The sequence below is a fragment of the Nannospalax galili genome, unplaced genomic scaffold, assembly GCF_000622305.1.
Source record: "Nannospalax galili isolate Female #2095 unplaced genomic scaffold, S.galili_v1.0 scaffold330, whole genome shotgun sequence".
Lineage (NCBI taxonomy): Eukaryota > Metazoa > Chordata > Mammalia > Rodentia > Spalacidae > Nannospalax > Nannospalax galili.
In genome coordinates, this window is record NW_008329640.1 from 1,686,599 (window position 1) to 1,707,235 (window position 20,637).

The following is a 20,637-nucleotide window of genomic DNA, read 5'->3' on the forward strand; positions in this document are numbered from 1 at the left end:
TTTGTCATTTATTTACTATTATTTTTATAGGGAAGCTGACCAAAGCCAGGAAGAGATCTGTTAAGTTGACAAAAATCATGACTGCCTATAAATTATTTTGACCTTACCTAGGCAATGACCTTCTCATGGCCACAGGTTTAATGACATGTATTGCAGCAGTAGCTGAGTTCACTATTAAACAAAGATGAAGAGCACAAGATAATACAGCTTATTTACTATTATTTTTATAGGGAAGCTGACCAAAGCCAGGAAGAGATCTGTTAAGTTGACAAAAATCATGACTGCCTATAAATTATTTTGACCTTACCTAGGCAATGACCTTCTCATGGCCACAGGTTTAATGACATGTATTGCAGCAGTAGCTGAGTTCACTATTAAACAAAGATGAAGAGCACAAGATAATACAGCTAAATCACTCTTAAATATTTAATACCATTGCCTTTCTTTTTTCCTTTTAACAAATCGAAGGCTAAGCACATAGTAGAAACACATTTATTTATTCTCTCTTGGAAAGAAAGCTTAGTGCTCATACATTTTATCTATCTAGTTCTCCAAATGACTTTGACACTTGAGAGCCCTTGTAATCAAAAGAGTTTGAAGGAAAGCAATTTTACAACAATTTAAGAACTGGTTTTGTTCAGTGGTCAACATTCCCTAAAGTTGTCATGTGGAAAGACCCTAAACTTAACCCATCAGACACATGGCAAAATTCTGAAGGAGGAATTATTTTAGGAAGAAAGAAAGGGAATACTATCTGCCTAAGAATAAACACATTTTCACTTGAGAAAAAAAAACTGGACTTTTATTTTTAAAATTTGTAAATGAAATAACTATTCTTAACAGAAAAAGGAGGAGAAATAAAAAACGTTAAGCAGCAGTTTGAAACCCAATCTTTAGTGAATATCCTTACAGTGCATCTTTATTGTACATTCACTCAGTTATATAAACCACCACTTAAATGGGAAAAATGGGTATAAAGGCTTTTTGAAAGTCAACTGGAGTCACCGCCTTACTTCAGCTGAGACAAAGCAGTCAACAGGGAATATCCTTAAGAGACACAAAACACCATGAAATCTTGAAACTTAGAACAACCTTTTGGCAACAAGATCTCAAGTAGTGAAGTAATTTAGGAGAAAATTTCATTTAGAAAGTTCACAAACTGTTCATTCTAAAACCTCTCCCACATAACTTTAATAATAATGCCTGCCTATGAGTGACCTAAAACAAATGCCACTCTGCAATGAAGATGACCAACTTTTAGTGGCTACTTGGTGGGAGGGAGAAGAAAAGACTGTCGGGACTCAGAAAGCCTGGTCCAAGTCCTAACAATGCTACAGATTATCAGTGTGACACGCACGTCACTCATGCCCTCTCAGCATGTTTTCTCATCTGCAAAATTACAGTGGGATGGACTAAAGTAATTCTAAACTCCCTCTGACTCTGAAATTATATGCTTCTAGGATCTGAGGAAACAAATCAGCATTTTTTAAAGTAACTGTAAACTACATGTTTTTATGCTCTTCATGGCTCATATAGCTCCATCAAGTATAGAAGAAAAGCCCATAGCTCCATTTGTTCACAACAGAGAACAAACACATCTAGCAAAGACCTAAAGAACAAGCAGGTTTTATCAGGATTTTTTTTAATGTTGAGAATTTTGTACATGAATACTGTGTTCACATTGCCTCTATCCACATCCCTCCCCCCTCTCTATTTCATGATCTTTCTTTTATTATTATCATCCTACTGAGTTCCATTTAGTGCTACTCATAAACATAGCTCAGCTCTAAACAGGATTACATTACAAAGTGGAAAGCACAAAGGAAGAGGACCATCTGGGAGAGAGACTGGGGACTGTCCGTGGTGCTGAACTCTGATAAAGGCACTCATACCAGCTCAGCGATTTCTGCTAGATAGCTTGTTACAGGAACTGAACATACACAGATTTAAAAAGCATTTGCTGCCTCTGACTTTGGGATACTTACAATTTCATGGATTAATTCTTTAACACTATATGTTGCAACTTGAATTTGCATGACACTGCCACCTACATTGTATCAGTTGCATCAGACCCACCAAGTAGGCATTTTACAAGTAAAGACACATGGAAGGTCGAGATGATTGAATAATATGTTCACATTCTAGGATCTACAGAATGATACTAAAATTCACAAGATTTATTAATTATGATGACAATTAGTGTTTGTTCATGTTTATGTTGTATGTTTATTTATTAGAGCCAAACTCAAATATAAGTCATGCACATTGTGTGTGTGTGTGTGTGTGTGTGTGTGTGTGTGTGTGTGTACTACCTCAATGGATCAACTCAGCATTCCTGTGAAATGTGTAATATCATTGCTTCTACTTTGGTTATTAACATAATGAGCCTTTACAATGGCACATGGTTTGCCAATGTCAGACACTAGCATCAGAGCTGTAATCCACCATGTTCTTTTCTGAAACAGTTCTTTACATCTATTTCATGCTCTTTTTACTCCATAGCTAAAACACTGGATTAGAATTATTCACACTTGGATGTCTGATGTTCCAGGCTCAAATGCTACATGAATTAGTGTAGACCTGGGAACTCACCCTAACACATAACAACTTTGACCAAGGTACTTGTAAAAAAGCATTATTGGTCACTTAGGGAAACAGGAGCATATACCTGGCTCAGCAAACTACATCTCTATGGCAGATAACTAGCCCCAGGCAAATGATCAATTGCAGATGAATCAATGCCACCTTCTTCATAGAGAACAGACACCAAAAATAGGACAAAGTTCTCAGTTGTATACAGAGAGCCTACAATCCTTACTATGCCAATTATTTCTAAGCAAAGTACAAATAATTCCTACCAGAAAGCAATTCTTTCACCTACATGTTCACAATCTGGGAAAAAATCTACTCAAAGCCAAACTCTCAATGTTTCAGAATGAATGGCCTTATATATACAGTAGAGAGACATAACCACAAAGACTGCTAACCTGCCCCAATTTTCAAAGCAAAGAAGACTAGATCAAGTTCACAGTACTTCTCTCATTGTATGCTGACATCAGCTCCTTCTGCAGTTCAGCAGGCCATTATCAGGAGCATTGTTTACACATACAATATGGATATCCACTTAAGTACTTAGGTAATACAAACTGGAAGTGTTTTAACAAGATGAGTGTCTAAAACTGCAGTTGTTTAAACATCTGTGTTATGCATTTTACCAGGAAGCAGTAATTTCCTTATTGAAACAAACCCATCTAAAAAACTATTCCTAATCAAAACAGAAAATGTAGTTAAGAGTATTCTTGAGTAAAGCCAATCCAAAAGCTCCCTTCTGGAAGCAATAAGGTATATTAGACTTAGAAGGGACTTTAGCACTATATTGTCCCAAGTTTTTCAACTGAACCCTAGTTTTAGTTCTAGCTATTTTTGTTCAAAATAAAAATTTTAAGAAAAAGGATTCCATAGGCAACTTTGAAAAGTACATTTGTCTTCTGGGAGATTCATAATTTGCTTGGTCATAACAAGTGCTTGGTAAAGTCGTACAGTCAATGAAAAAAATCAAGGACTGAAGATGTAGTTTAATGGTAGAATGCTTACATAGTGTCCACAAGGCCCTGTATTTATTCTTTATCACAAAAGAGTTCAATTTTATTTGAACCTGTGTCTCTGGAAGTGATTGTTTTCTTGGTACATTTTTCTCTTGAAACATTTCCATTTCTCAAAAACTTTTTCACAAGATGGCAATTTGACTAAACACACTACATAATATTAGATCCTGAAAAATTACAAAACTTCTCCCAAGTACTTATACTTTTCTTGGAGCTATTTTGAAACCAGATGATATACTGGTTTTAATGAAATGTAACATTTAAAACATTATCAGTTAATAATAGGTAGGCTTAGTAAATTTTGACTTATTAAGCACATGGCAGAATTTAGTTTGAAAATCTTCCCACTAGCATAACTTAGGAATCATTATGAGGATGACATTGGGATACAACCATCATATTATCAAGTTCATATTCATAGATATCAGTAATAATAGAAGAATGTGGTTTCAAAGCATATTTATGCCATTCACCAATTTTTATAGCAATAAGGAATATCGGGTTACATTAACAAGTTCAACAATTTCAGCTTAAATATTTTAAGAAAACGGGTTGATTTTTCTCCCTGTGTTTATTTGCTACATATTTTATTTTTCTTCAGGAAAAATATAGTACACAACAGAACCTGAAGTTTGAGATTTATATTTGGATGGTATCAAACCAAAGAAGCGACTCTTGTTTCAATAATGGATCTACAGGCATTCGCAAGGCACAGTCATTAATTTATTTTTAAGTAAATATTTTGATTGTCAGACAGCTTGTTGCAAACAAGGTTCTTTCCCAAATGCTCACTTCTGATGCATCAAGCCCACATGCACATCATTCATTTAATAATCTGTGTCTATGCTAAAATATAAGATCATCGTAAGGAAGTCAAAGAATGGGGAGGGGAGCATGCTTTGCAGGATTTTCATTTATAAGGACTGCAGAGTATGGGGCCAGGGTTTTCTTTCAGTTCTGTGGTCTCTCTGCTCCATTACCACAGAGCTTAGGAAATGAGCTATTAGACACCACCATCCCTCGTAACTGCTATTACAGAAAATCACACACTCACAAAATAGCATTAATTGTCAGAATTAGCAACCATTTAAAAGGCAGCTGTTCTTTTGCTCTTAAATAGCCTCCAAATTTCAGATTCTTTCTGTGTCTTGGCTGTTCCATCTATGCCTCTATGCCTCTTACACATGCACGCACACACACACACACACACACACACACACACAATGAATCCTTAGGCAAATAATTTTTTAAATGGTCTATATTCATAAACCCATGGAAATTCTGTTTATTAAGCAACATTTTCACCCCCTACTTGCCATCATGGTTACAACTGGCTGGAAAGCTTCCAGATGAAGCAGAAGCAGTTTCCAAGGTTGCAGGTGGAAAGGCTCTATTTTGAGTTAGATGGGGGGGAAAAAGAGCAATATCTCTTTAAGAGTCAACAGTAAATTAACTTGCCCATAAGAGTGAAATAATTAGCAGTTAGTAGCTTATTAAAAGGATGGCAAAGGCCAAACTGCCATCTGGGATCTCCAGTTTCTTGTGATTGTTATTATGTCAAGATGTGCAAGTTGCATTAGCTTTCATGTCGCCGTGCCTGCCCTTACTTTACATGTAAATTTTAATGAAAGATTCAGCACTTTTAAAATCAGATGTCCATCAGAAAGCATTATTAGTCTGGCTTTTTACAAAGCACATGGTCTTTTCCTCCGCTGCTATTCTAGTCACTACTAAATGCCTTAAGAAAAAAAGAGGAAACCCTAATACTATCAATTAGATATGCCCTTTGTGCAAAGGGAAAACCCAGCTTCACGAAAAACAAGGCAAAGATGCCTCACAAGAGCTCAACATGATTGCCTGTTCACACACAACGAAAACCACAATGCTTCTGACTCTTAAAATACAGCCTTCTTAATGAAGCCAAAGCAAACAAGCACCTACTGTTGATTATTTCACCAGTATACACAGTTCTGGAGAGAGAATAAACATTTATATTAAAAATACACAACAGAAATTCTCAGGACAAAAACTCATGGAGTGATGAACACAGTATCTACCCTTGTCTGGACAGTGTTGACATGAGTGTTTATGTCTTTTGAAGCTTTAATATGGATGCTTAAAAGCATGCATCTGATACACTTTATATTGTATGAGCAACCTCTCAATGAAGATAAATGATAAACAAATAAAAACATTCCCTACATGTTCAAGCACAAAGCACATTTAGTCTTAGAATTTAAAGAGTACGGGAGTTGGGTATCTGAATGATTACCTCAGTTTCCTTTAAAAATAAAAATTAATATTAAAAACTGTAGTAAGCTAAAACAAAATATATTCAAGTCTTTTTACTTTAGAGGAGGTGTTGAAAGCTGCTTTCAGACTCTCACTGACTGTCATCACCAAGGTGTCAGAGGGCCTGGAGTGAGTTTGCTCCCTTGGTTCTGGGTATTGGTTCTGGGTATTCAGCATCTAGCAGGTCACTGGCTCTTTATTAGTACTTGTTAAGAACTAAATAAATATTGCTTTACTAGTGCTGAAGGGAAGACTAGTAAATTTAGGTATATGCCATCCTGAAAAGTATTATTTTCAGTATATAAAGGGAAGGTACCTATGAGAACATATTATACCAGCATAAACCTGTCAATAGATATTTGGATAAATGGTACTTACGCCCAAACACGCAGATGCAGCCCTGCACACCTGACAAATGAATCGTGGCAGATCCAAGTTTAAGCACATAAATAAACGCACTGTGCTTATTTTCTTATCAATATTTTTCTATCAGGCAACTCTTTTGAGTTCTGTATAAATTAGATATATCATAAAAATCATACAGCATGATTCAACATATCCTCTACCTGTAGCTACTATCAAAATCAAGTTCCTATGCATGTTCATATAAATCTACTGTTGAAAACCATATATCCCTCCAGCCAGCTTGGCCTTGTTAATCAAAGGCCCATACAAATAGAAAATCCACGATACAGTTTCTTTTAGGTATTGACAATTGGAATTTAATCAAAACATTCCTAATATACATTTTATTAATAGATTTATTGTTCATATTAACAGTTTTAAGTGTTCAGAAAAAATCCACAACTGTGCAAAAAAAGTCTTCAATATCCAATAAAAATTTGTAAACAAGGAAATGAAAATACAACCTATTTTTCTTATTTTAAAACACCATTTTAAAGTCATCACTGCCAAAAATGCAGAACTACTAAAAATCAAACAATTTACCTTTTATGTTTCAAATACATCTATTCTTTAAAGGATTTTCAAACATTATAAAATGAGGAAAAAATACAGAAAGTAGGTTTAAAAAAAAAACAAAGTGATTTTATTCATTGTCAAAAAGGGCAAATCAGTGGATGAGAAACAGCTGAAGCAGAGATGGAAATGTAATGTTGCCCCATTTTATTATAATTAGATATTTATAGAGCACAGATGAGTTTATTTTCATAATTAGTAGCTGGCAATGCATTTAGTGATTTGCATAAACAGTTGGCTACCAAGGCAGTAACTTATTTGCAGGGCCCTTGAGTCCTAGCAGGACAAGAGGGGAGCTCAGCTCCTCAAATCAGCTTCCTTAATGTTATTACCAGCAAAATACAGTCTATATGAAATCATGTTCATGTTCATGTAGCTTGATTATCTCCTTCTAGTTTGGCCAGTGTTAATTAGTTTGGCATTAGAAGGCCAATGATCAAATCTACATACGAAAAACACACACAAGTAAGTCTGAAGTGGCCTCTAAAATCTAAGGGCCTGGAATAGATGTCTGGGTCATCTAGTCCAGTAAGATTTCTGTAGAGACAAAGAGAAAGGAATTAAGTGTCCCCAACTACCCTTATGATTTAAAATCTTATCTTAAAGATGTTAGTTAACCTCTTAATCCTGGTACATCTCCACATTCTTCACACCCTCACACATGTGCTCACACCACTCAACACAACAAACTTTCCCAGTACATCGATTGAGCTCTCTGACAGTAGCATCAGGAGAAAGGATTCCTGAAACTGAGACTGATATAGGCAAAGAGAAAAGCTAAGCATGTTTCAGGGTCTCCCTTCCACTATCAACATCCAGCAGGAAATCTTGGAGAAATATTTTCCTCCACCTTCCTTCTCAAGGCAAAGATCAAAAACATGGCTCATGGGCTAGCTCATTTGGAAGGCATTATGCATATTTGCCTGTGTGCTCATGTTTACCCACAGGAAGAGAATGAAATTAGGAGCTGACATGTTTTGTAAAACACACTTGCAGTCTATCTTGAAGCCCTAGTGACACTTAGCCATCAGCTCCCCAGGACGGAGCAGAGTGCTTGATTTGTGTACTCGTTTGCCACAGTCTACCTACTTTTCCCTTCCTGTCCCTGGACCTCATTTATGATATCTATCAGGTCTCTGTTGGTGTTTGAGTCTGCAACTCCTGCTCCATGTTCAATTTCAAGGGAAAGTATTTGATCACCTGCTTCAGAATACGCAACACAGAAATGGACAAGAGGAAGGAATCCAAAAACACTCTCAGCCCTTAAATAGAAGCTGTCATAGTCGAATCTAAAAGCTGGCAAATCCTGGATTCTGATAAGCCCTGTGGTCAGCCACCTCTAGATAAAGCTGTGCTTGTGGCCACCTGTTGCCCAGTGGCCTCCTGAATGGAGATGCTACCATGCCTGAACCTCCTACTCAGTTCTGTAGATTTAACCTTACATTCCTTCCTACTGTGGGCTAACTGTTTTGTCACTGGGCTTTTAAAAAATGACAAGATCTGAGGCATATCTATTCTTTTCTCTGACAACTACCTAAAAATAAATCCAAGGCCTTCCCTAGTTTTAGTCTAGTGTAATATGTAACTATTTCCTTCTGATACATGCACACCTAGAGCCAAAAGAAGGTGCAGTAGAGGAGGGCACTGGAGCCAGAATGCCTGGTCTCACCATATGATCCTCAGGGTTCCAATGTTCAATGGGTTAGGGTAAGATATCAATAAGGGGTACAAGTTAATGAGGGTGACCCCATTAACAGCATCACATTCAAAACATCAAATTTACCCATTCCCCACCCCCGCCATATCACAACCAATCATCTGATTCAGTTAAACATTACTTAGTTCTGTGAGCAGTCATCACATAGACCAAGTACTGACTTCATGCAACATGACAGCAATGGCCAAGATACAGACTCTAATCTTGTTTGGGAGGTGATGACTCAAACATGGGTACATCTCAGGCAAGGCAGTTTGGTATATGTAAACCTCAAAGGATATTAACAGGGATAGGGGTATCTAAAGGCATTCAGGAAAGAGGACAGAGCTTGAAGAAAAATCCACATGCAGGGAAAAGCAATGTGGAGTGACACAGGGCACGCTGGAGGCTTTAGAAGGCTGGAGGGTTGGCAGGGGTTACAGTGGGGGGCAGATTATAGGGGTAACAGTGGGCGGTAGGTGACAGTATGTAAAACATAAGACACAATAAAAATCCACTAAAACCTTTTAAGCAGATGGGCTACATGATACATTTAATTTGAATTTGGCTTTAGTTCCATTTTTAGGGAAATGATTAACTGAGGGATAAGAAGGATTAGAGACTTAGAGTAACTTTCACATGTAGCACATGAGAATAGAGACATCTGCACATTAACAAATGAAAATGTTTGTCTTCAGCAGCCCTTCAATCTAGTAGAAAGGAGTGACTTGATTCTCAAATAAATTTTAAATAAGTTGCTATAAAGATGCACGGAGGGAGAGCTCAACTGCATGGAACACTCAAGACAGCATCAAGCAGGAAAGAAATTCTAGGTACAATTTTAGTGGGTAGAAAAAAAAAAGGGGGAAGGAAGGACTGTTAAATGGGAGAGAAAGAGAGCTAGAAAAGCAAGGAGAGAACGTCCAACAAGGTGATTTGGCGGCCTGTTTGGCTGAAGCAGTAATTTTGCATCTATACCCAGGGGAAAATGTTAAATTAGAAAAACAGGGTCACACTGGAAACAGCTTTGAAAGCGAGGTGGCCAATCTTGTATCCCATGTGGTAGAAAACAGAGTTGAGACAGTTCTCAATTTGCGGGCAGACTAGAAAAGAATAGCATCCAGGAGACAAACTGGAATAGGATAATGATCTAATAAGTGCTCACCAGGAGCTGATCCTGGATACAGACAGAGATGCAAAGGACATTCCAGAGCAGAATTACTGAAAACTCTCTCCACTGACTGCCCTGGAGGAGAACCACTCAGGAAGGAAGAGATAGAAAGTAGTTTCTATTGGTCAAGCCTGAGTGGTGAGGAGGGTGGGACATCTAAAAAGGAAACTGATTTCTAGACAAATGACACTAACGCTGACTTTGGACATATTGAGGTGACAGTACTAGGTGACATTTATATGGATATGTGTTACAGCAAATGTAAGGTGGCAGACTGGAACTTAAGACAGATCCGTGACTAAGAGACAGCCAGGAAGTAACACGGAGGTCATTCTTGTATCCAAGACAGAGCTTAGAGTACTGGGGGCTTAGATTCTAGGTTTGATTCTCACTTAGAAGTCACCTAACTTCCTAACTTGTCTCTCTGGGTCTTGTTATACATACCCACTAAACAAGGATAATTCTACCACATACCTGTAGGAAAGTTGTGAATATTAAGAATGAGGCCCACATAGCTCAGTGGCTGGCACAGGGGCACTCCCTAAGTGTTCACAGCTGCTAGTCATGATGGCAGCAATGCCCCAGAAAAAGAAAGATAGCATGTACAAAAACCCAAAACACTCCCAAGACCCATTTCAAGGGATGTTGTAGGGGGATGGGGGAAAAGGAGAAGAGATAAGAGGCATGAGGAAGAGGAGAGAAGAGGAAGGAAGGGGTGCACTGGCTCTAATGCACTGTATAAGCCAACAAGACAGAAGGACAAGTTGTAGCGCTACATGTTTCCAACAGCCTGAGTCATAGGTAGATGGGCGCCTTCACTTATCAAGAGGTCTCTGGCAGCTTTCCAGTGGCAGAAGAGAGGTGAAGAGGTGCCCCTCCAAGCATATTCCTCTTCCCTTTCCTCTCCTTCTCTACCTACCTCTTCTCAAAAGGTACCGATACAGCAATGCGGTGAGGGTTTCAGATGCAGATTTCTGAGAATGAACCCGCCTGGGATCAGCATCAAAGGAGCAGGCAATGGAGCAAACACAAAGTAGAAACAGTGAGCTGCTTCCAAGGTGGCTATACATCATGTTATAAAAGTTCAGAGAAGCACAGACTTAAATAAGAGATGACCAGTTCACTGGCTAATCCTCAAGTGTGCATTTTGAATCATTTGTCAGCCCCTTCCTTCCTCCATAGCCCCACACCAGAATTCACCCTCTCTACTTGTGTTATCTGGCAATTTTTGGAGGCAACAGCAGTGCACAGGTTCACCAAGACACCAAGACAGGGGCTGGAGAGTTAGGGAGAAGGAAGGGAGAATTGGATGCAGATACATATTTATAATTTATCAATTAACTTCCCCTTTACTCTGCACAGCTAACCCAATTTGAGCAGGTGAGCCAGGTTCTCTGGGCTGGTGTCTCTGACAGCTTTGATTAGGAATGGATCAGTGATCTGTGCTACCCAAAGTTGTGAGGCACCACAAGGCACAGCAGAGCATTGTAAGCCCACCTGCTTGGTACCTCTCCTCCCTGACCACCTGGCAAAAGGCTGGCTTTATACATTAAGATCCCACGTTTTCTCTTTCTCCTCTTCCTCCCACCAGTATAATGTTTTTATTTCTATATTGTTCTACGCATGCCTAGCCCCATCCATCAAAACATTCCAACTCCCACACATACACGATTACAACACCGAAGAAAAAGGAGCAATAAATAAACACCCCCAAATTCCACATAAGTAACATTTTAAGCAGTTCTTCAGCCCTCTCCCTTCTCTTCCACTGCCCTCCTGCTATTGATGTTACCCCCCCCAAGCTCAGTTATTCGTAAATAACAGAAGGCACAGTACACCCGTTCCCACCTCACCTGTGCCTATACATAGATCACTAAAAGGGATCCTAGAACACCCTGCAATGGAGAAAAAAACAGCTCTGTAATGCCTCCCTCTTCCAGAGCACCCTGTTCCTACTAGACAGAGTTTGACACCATGCATAAGGTTCAACCTTGCTTTATAAGCAGGCAGGCCAACTCAGAACCATCCACAACACTGAACACAAAGTGTATTGAATAAAGGGGTAACAATGGCTTTTTGTTTTTCAGGTGTCGTTAAAAACAGTAAGCTACAGTATATCCTGTATTCATCAGAATACACAATTCCCCTCGTATACATGAATAATTCAGAAGGCAGATTGAGAGAATAATAAAAATAAAGTGATCTCTACCTTTACCTCTACCTACAGAAAGGAAGCAGAAGATCCAGTTAAGTAGAGGAAGAAGCATGGTGTCCACCATGGAGGAGGCAAGAGAAAGCGAGAGAAAGAGAGTGGACATCAGGACATGGCAGGCACACAGAGGTGTAACACACATAACAAATCTCAAGACCAACAGCAAAGGAAGTTGCCCTGCATCAGCCTGAGAAGGCAGCACAAAGCAGACACATGGTGGGAGGCTTAAGGAGTAAACACCAGGGCAGCAGGCTTCCATTAGCTTCATGTTTAAGCTTTGCCCCATTCATTTCTTCCCAGTTCTGTCCTTAGATACAGAGCAGAGTCCACATGCAAAAGCACTGCACAGCCACATGGATGTAAAGTTGCATACATGTAATGGATCTTAAACAAAATGGTTAAGGAAAGCCTTTAAAAAACTAGGTTCTCTTATATTTTCCCAACGTTCGTGTGAGTCATGAGGATCAAGAGTATAACAAACGTGTATAAGGGATGTACATGTAACATACATAAACACCACATGTATTTGTGGACATCAAATACAAATTCTGGAGATTCAGTGGAAACCAGACAGAAGCCCCTATCTCCCATGTGCAGGAATTAACAAAAGGTGTGGAGGGCTGGGAGAGGCATACTGGGTTTTCAGGTAGTCTATCATAAGGGTAGCAATGAATGAGGAAGGGATACAATGGAACGAGAGGAAGAGGAATGAAGTCAAAGGGGTTCCTTAAATCAGATTAAGCCTCAAGTAGCAACTTAAAAATCTTAGTGGCCCAAGAAGAATTCTTCATCTTTTCTTGAAACCCTCTGTAAGGAGGAATTCATAGCATCTGTATTTGCATGATTTTTTTTTTCTCTAGAAGGAACCTGAGTTACTACCCTGGAGCACGGCTGTGTTTGAATGTTTCACAAATATGAACGGGGCTATAGTTGTATACCACAGGTTCTCCAAATGCTGTTCATACCAGTGTTGGGATTCAGCCTTCCTGTGGTCCATTAGTGTATCTGAAAGCTATGTCAAGATCAAGGTGGCCCCCATCGACCCACTGATCTGCCACACTCCTCCCTGTGACATTAGCTATGGGATGTGTGTAGTACTCCAATCCACTGGAAACTCTGGGAGCACCCTTGAAGGGCAACTGGGAGCATCAAAGGAGGACATGTCAAAGGAGGACTCTGAGAATGGGCTTTTCTGGTGTCACTTGTCACCAAGGTTGATCCACCAAATTCTAGCAATTCATAGAACACTGATCCTCTTTCTTCAGAGAAAAGCTTAAGTCTGTCAAACTGGCCAAATCATAGGTCCAAATCAAGTCTAACCATGGCTTATATTCACTTCCTAGAACTTGCTGGGGGCACTTGCTCCCTTCACTCACCTACAGGAACAGCCAGCCTTCATCCCAGCCTCTTCTAGAACCTTACTTAACACTGCAGAACTCACCTGACCCTCTTCCTTCCTTCGGCTATGTTTTGTATCTGCTCTCTACCAAACCATCTCTGTCTTGAAATTTATGAATTCCACATCATGGACTTTGGCTCATGCTGTAGAATACACTTATATTAGAAAACCCAGGCTTCCTCCTTACCCTGATTTATCAATTCAGGATGTCCTCAGCTGCCCACCTCCAGCTGCTAAACGATGTCTTTTAGGCCTGGGTGGTTAGAAAGTGGTCTGATGCTATCTTCCTCACAGCCAAACCACCTGATAAACTGATGTAAAGGAGCAAGGGAAAGGAAGTGGCCATCGAGGCTGCTACTGTGCCCTCTCCAAAAGACCACAAAAAATACTATTTGGAACTCTTCCTCCTCCTCCTCCTTTCCTCTGATCTTCCCAAAGAAGCACTGAGTCTGATATGTATTTTGAAAGAAATAGACAAGAAAAATTAAAGAACAGTCTTTTGGCGACAGGGCAAAGCAGGTAGACCAATCTTGCAATCACCCCAAGGCTTGGACGAAACACAATAGTAGCAATTGAGTGATAAAGGGAACGACAATTTTAAGTGGGTTCAGTTCTCAGATCTTGATTTGGGCTGATAATGTGGAAATTTTTTATTTAGGAGAAAAAGGCTTCATTCACAGCCCACCCCATGCTTAGCTGAGCTGAATTTCCTGCACGGTTCATTCCTTGCATATTTGAATATTTTAGGTTGCAGATGCTGAATTTACAGATCTTTATATGCAGCCTTCTTCAGGGTGTATAATGAGTTAGAATCCTGCCATGAGGACATTAGCATGTTCTTTCGGTGAATTTTTTTTATATAAAACTGAAAACAGTCAAACCCCAAAGGGCTTCCTTTGACCAGGAAGGGCAGAGTGTCATTAAGATGGGCAATGGAATGGAGGGGAGGGCACACAGCAAACCTTTACCCAGAATGAAGTTCAGGGAGAAACCCAGCTCCTTGCTCCCAAGCTAGGGCCCAGCCTATGGCCTGGGGAGGCGCAGGAGGAAGTTAACCGCCTGGTTGCTCTGAAATTAGTTTCATTCACCCCCATTATTGAGGCGTCATGCCTTGTTTCATGCTTTCCTCTTAGAGGCAGCCCAGCAGGGCCAGCGTCCGGATGACAAATGGTGGCAGAGAATGGAGAAGCTGGGAGGAGGGGGTGGGACACCACAATGCATCAGGAAAGGTGCCCCCCACAGCAGGGTGCTCCTGCTGCCAGTCTGGCCCACAGCAGGAGGAACAGGCAGCAAATGGCCTTCCAGCCAGGAGGCTCTGGAGTGACCAGCCAGAGGCACAGAGGCAGGCAGTTCAGGCATCTGCAGGACCACAGCACAAAGCACCTACCTTGTTCACTCATCATGAGGTGAGAGAGGCCTGAGGAAGGAGAGGGGGAGAGAGAGGAGGGAGGGGAAAGAAAAAAAGAGAGAAGACAGTTAAAATCCCCAATGCCAAGCAACTTTCTCTTAAATATTATATAGGAGGGGGTGTGAGGAGGACACATGCACAGACTTGGTGGCATGAAAAACAGCCTAAACCCTGCTGTGAGAGAGAAGGTTCTCAGTCTAAAAAAGGGGCTTTCGTTTGCTGAATCATACCAAGAACTTTCCTTTGACCTTTGTTCTATGCAATCCATAAGATTTGTGATGGATCTACTAAGATTAGATCTTCAGGAAAGAGATTCAAGTTATCAGGTAAAGGTTTCTTTCTTTCAAGTTACTTAAAACAGTAATACATGTTCACTGCAGAAACATGGGAAAATTCAGAGGAAAAAGAAAAAATCAGTTATAATCTCACCATCCAAACAATACTATTCATTTTTCTATGAATTGTATTGGTTTTTTTTTTTCATAAACTGTGTCATACTGAACAGACCAGATGACTTCCTACTTGCAAGAATTGCTCAAACTACCTAAAACCATTTCTCTGTTCATGCCTTAACCAGTGATAACCATACCCATTGCTCCAGCTCTTCTCCTTTCCCAGAAAGCCTTCCATTTTCCATCAGGGAGGCCTACCCTGCACTGAATGGGTAAAAGAAGCCATGCAGAGCCCCGATAAACACCTAATAGAACCTCTGGGGTGTCCTTATGGAAGGTAAGCAAGGCTCTTTAAGGCTCCTCACTACAAGAAAAACATAACCGCTGAGAAGTCTAACAGAAAAATTTCCAACCAGTAGCCAACTGCACTTGCTTGCCCTCATACTATTTCTATTATTACTAAAGATACTTTACACAATCCAGATCACCCCTAAGAACCTTTACTTGAAACAAAACTCAGGGATATAGAGGATTAATAAAGGAGAATAAAAACCTCTAAAGTATGAAAATCTCTAAATGTTTTTGGAGATTACTAGAGATTTAGAAAAGTAATCAGAGACTAAATATAGGTCAAGAAACAGACTTTTAAAAGATCAGTGATATATTAAATACATAGATACATGTGCCATAAATGTCATGGAGTCTATTTTTTAAACAAATTTCATTAAACTATAATCATATTTTAGAAGCTCAGATCCTGGCATTCACTGCTCTAGGATAAGGATTAATGCTCATGGAAGAATGCAATCATGACGAAACAACCTACTCTCTTCACTTTTGTCCAAAAAGAAATTGTTTTATTTTTATTTTTTTAACTTTTACAAAACTTTTATTGAGAATTTCATACATGCATATAAGATGTTTTGATCAAATCCATGCCCACTCCCTCCCTGCCCACATTCCTGCCTCTGAAGAGGTAACCCTAAATTATTTTAAGGATTAGCTACAATTTTTTGGTCTGTCTCAGGGCAGAGGAATAGAGTAAGAGACGAGGAAAGATCTTATATTTGTATAAGAGAAACTTACACAGAAACAACCATTCCTATAATGACCAGTACTTCTGGGCCAAATCGTAGCCATCAACATCACAGTCAAGACCACAAGGAGGAGGTGGCAGAGTCTTAGAAAGGGGGATGACAGAAACAGAGGAGACATAAATCCAGTGGGCAACCATTCAGAATGCCTTGTTGGCTCTAAGAAACAGCAAGATGATCTGAAAAGCTATCTCAGATTAAAGATGTTTGCAGTAAGCCGAGTGTGGTGGCACACTCCTTTAATCCCAGCACTTGGGAGGAAGAGGCAAGTGGATCTCTGTGAGTTGAGGCCAGCCTAGTCTACATAGCAAGTTCCAGCCTATCCTGGAACAAAAAATGTGCATTTTTGTCTCAAAAAATGTATATATTTGCAGGAATAGAAAAGAGATGTTAGACTCTGCTTGTTCACAGTAATATTTTTTAAATTAATTTAATGAGTTAACATGATACTTGGTAGTAAAGGATAGTCAGACCCTGGAGAAACCCTCCAGAGGGGCTGTAGCTAATGGACTCCCTAAAGCACAGGCTAAATGAAGGTGAAGAGCCCCACCCCAGACATAACGAGTTAGAATCTTGGGGAGCAGTTGGGGCAAGATCTGAAATTTAAATAAGTTGCTCACAGGATTTCCAAGTTCACAGAAACTTGAGAGTGACCCCTTTAGAGCAGCATATAAATCAAATTTGGGTAAATTAAATTGTATGACAAAAGCAGTAAGGGGAATTGGATACTTAATGGGACCCTGCAGTGGATCCTTTTGTGAAAGGGAGAATCTTTTTAAAATGCAAATAACCCACCACCTGTGTTTTTTTAAGATTCATATATGTACTTACCAGGTTTTATTAGCTAGCTACATAGTTAAGAGTATCACCACTCAAGTAAAATGTTCACCTTCATCTTACAAAAACTTTAAGTAGCAAGGCCAGAATGCAGATCTGGAATCTTTTGGTATTGTACACAGTAAAGCAAAATGGACATGAATAATAAGGAACAGGACGTAGGGAGTGAAGAACTGTATATGGTTTTCTTTATTTTGCTTCTTTATTTTGTTTTCTGTGAGAGAATTTTACCTCCTTTTTAAGAGCATCATGTCAGCATCTTTTCTTATATCAACCTATCCTCAAAGCTTACAGAGTTAAGCACTGGAAACCAAGAATTCCAGGGTACTCTAGTCTCTAGTCTATTGTAGAATTCTGTTAGTCTCCTCTCCACCTAAAAACATTCTTATTTTCCACTTAAAGCCTCAGTCCTCTCAAGAGTGAATGGAAGAACCAACAACCAACAGACTCAAGCTATTCAAGCACTACTCTATGCAAAGACTGGGTAAACATTGGGGCTACAGGTAAGCACAGCACAGCATCCCTGACCTCCAGAAGTTTAACACATAGCAGAGATGGTATATGCACCAAGATGGTATATGTACTGTTTACCTGACGGTGGTTAGAGGTTATGATTCTCACTCTCCTTGTCTATACCTTGTGACTTTGAGAAAATATCTGAACATTTCTGGACTTTGATTTTCTTATCTGTAAATCTGGATAACATTGATCACTTCCTACATCGTTTTGAGAATTAACTACATGAATAGAAGTCTGTGCTACACATAAAAACTGTGTGAAGGTTGTTATATTCACATCATGCTATGAAACTATATGGATACACAGGGAAACATCTATATATTTGGTACCCAACACACATTAGGTATTCATGAACAAAAAATGAATAGGTAATTGCTAAAAATAAAATTATGAATCCAGGGAATAAGGCCAGTAGGAACTGGCAAAAGGGTGCTGGATACCCAAAAAATGTTTCAGAAGGGTGGGGAGATTTGAAACAGGCCTTAGAAAATGGTTTGAGGGCCAAGGGTATGGCTCATTCTTCTCTCAATCTTGCAAACATAAGGACCTGAGTTCACGCCCCAGAACCTATATAAAAATGTCAGGCATGCTGGTGCATGTTTGCAGTCCCAGAGCTGGGAACTCAGGAGACACTCGGAGGGTCCCTGGGGCTCACTGGCCAGTCAGTCCAGCCTGATCTATGAGCACTCTAGGGCAAAGACTCTATCTCAAAGGAAACAGGCAAGGCTATTCTCTGGCCTTCACATGCACACACACACACATGCACACACACATACAGACACACAAACACACCTGCACATACATGCATAGGCACATACAAAAGCCTGAGCATACATGCATTTTTAAAAAAGAAAATGGTTTAAGATTTAGACAGAGGGTTGGCATTATAGGTAGCACCATCAATCCCCAAGACCACCAAGTGTATTTGTAAAGGACTTCCCTGCTCTGCTTTCCAGAAACAAAGGCATAATAGCATGTTATACTAACATATACAATTAGTGCATATAAAAAAGTAAAAGATATTCTTAAGGATCTAAGCATGGAAGCATTAAGGTTTAAGGCTAAGGAAATGGGGGTTAGATATATGGATCAGCAGTTAAGAGCACTAGTTGGTCTTGCAGAGGAACGAGGTTTGGTTCCCAGCGCCCACTTGGCAGCTAACAACCATCTGTAACTCCAGTTCCAGGGAATCTGACACCCTCTTCTGACCTCTGCAGGCATTGTACAACACGGGTACACTTATATACATGCAGGCAATACATTCATACACATCATCATCATCATCATCATCATCATCATCATCATCATAAAAGAATAAGGAAAATGGACTTGATCTTACAGCTGATGGGAGACATGAGGGTTCATGGACAGGCAAATGACATGGAGAAAACAATGTTGAGGAAGATTGCTTTTGCAACAGGGTAGGTAGGATGGATTAGAGGAAACAAGACAAAGGCAGAAGATAAGTTCTAGGCAAAGGACCCAAATGATTATCATGGTAGTAGAAAAGTAAAGGGAAAGAGAAGATGATAGATAAGATACTTTGGGAAGAGGCAGATAAGAGACAGGCTGAGGATGGAAATAATGTCAGAAACAGTGAGGTGAAAAGCAGTGGGGAGATGGATGTAGAATCAGGAGATAATGAGTTCTGTTTTAGACAGATGAAGTTAAAGAGAAAGAATTAGAAGCAGAAATGTCCATCAGGAATTTAACACTGTAGTGCAATAGTCTGAGAGAGGGGATCAGGCTAAATATAAAGACTGACCATGTTCCTTTCATGACACAAGGATAGGTAAGTAAGTGAAGGAAGTCTGACAGAAAGGGGCTATAACTCTGTCTTCACCTGGTAAGGATAGGAGGAACCTGAGATAATTTTCAAGCATATTCAACATTAAATATTCTAATTATATTTTAAAAATAGAACTATTTGGTTTCCAACATAAATTATAGAAAATAATACTCAAAAGAATCTTATGAAAGCATATAATTAGCAAGAAAAGAAGTAGGATCCATGTTAGATGTTATATGTATGGTTAATGGGAACAAGTAAAGTTGGGCTTTCTGGTCAACCTCAGAAAGGGAGCATCAAAATGCATGCTAACAGCAGTGACCCTCCCAATCCTCACCCTGAGACCACATGCTAACCCCAGATCAAGCACCCTGGCTGGGCTTGAAATTTGACATTTATTCTGGACCTAACATTCTGGAGCTGTCAAAAGACATGGGCTGAGCCATGAAACAAAGGGAATTACAGCTTTCAAAACAACCTTATCATAGATTTTGGATTCAAACAGATCTTTACTTATGACTCAAAAGTCAACTCTATAGAAATTCACCTAAGATAGGTAGGGAGTGGGAGATGGGCCTTGATAGTAAGAAATTAGAATGTCCAACGTGGAATTCTTAGGAAACTACAACGACTTTTACAAAATAATTACAATAATAGCAGCTGGAGAGATGGCTCAGAGGTTAAGAGCACTGAATGCTCTTGCAGAGGACCTGGGTCCAATTCCCAGTATCCATATAGCATCTAACAACTGTCCATAACTCCAGTTCCAGGGGAATCTGATGCCCTCTTCTTATCTCTCCAGACATTGCATGACATGAGTGCATGTACATACATGCAGACAATACACTCAAACACATAAAATAATAAATAATTTAAAAAAAAACGAAAGCCAGTCTGGTATTTTTATTACTGTGTGTCATGTAGATAAGTCTTGGGAAAAGACCAGATGTTCTCAGATAAACCTAACCTAAACATATATTTCTTGATCTGCTATGTATAATTTGTCAGTAGGTTGTAGGAGTAATATTGTTCCTTCTGGTTTTCAAAACTAGCTAGTTTATCTGGACCAACTGTATGGCCTTAAACACCCAAAAGGAAAGTATAACCAAAGATTAAAGGGGCCAATATAATTTCATAAGGGTCCATAAGTATAGCTAAAGGCTACATAACAAGCAACAATGCCAAACAGGCGACACCTTTTTTTTGAGTTGTTGGCCAGGGTGGCCAAAGGGACTCCCAGATAGT

The 20,637-nt window shown here is 39.5% G+C and overlaps 1 protein-coding gene across 9 annotated transcripts in view; it reads right to left on the bottom strand.

Annotated features, from left to right (window-relative positions):
• Nrxn3 (neurexin 3) overlaps positions 1 to 20,637 on the bottom strand; it is a 1,763,451-nt gene that overhangs the window by 1,613,670 nt on the left and 129,144 nt on the right. For 6 of the 9 annotated variants that reach the window (XR_003850607.1, XR_003850608.1, XR_003850605.1 and 3 more), the window contains exons 4-5: positions 14,741 to 14,770; positions 11,952 to 11,963 (exon numbers count right to left, since the gene is read on the bottom strand). Coding sequence is in view for 5 of the 9 variants with exons in the window: in XM_008839702.2 (XP_008837924.1) it covers positions 11,952 to 11,963; positions 14,741 to 14,770 (42 nt within the window). In the remaining 4 variants the exon portion in view is untranslated. The remainder of the gene's footprint in view (positions 1 to 11,951; positions 11,964 to 14,740; positions 14,771 to 20,637) is intronic. The other 3 variants (XR_003850606.1, XM_008839710.2, XM_029566897.1) reach the window with 1 other exon arrangement.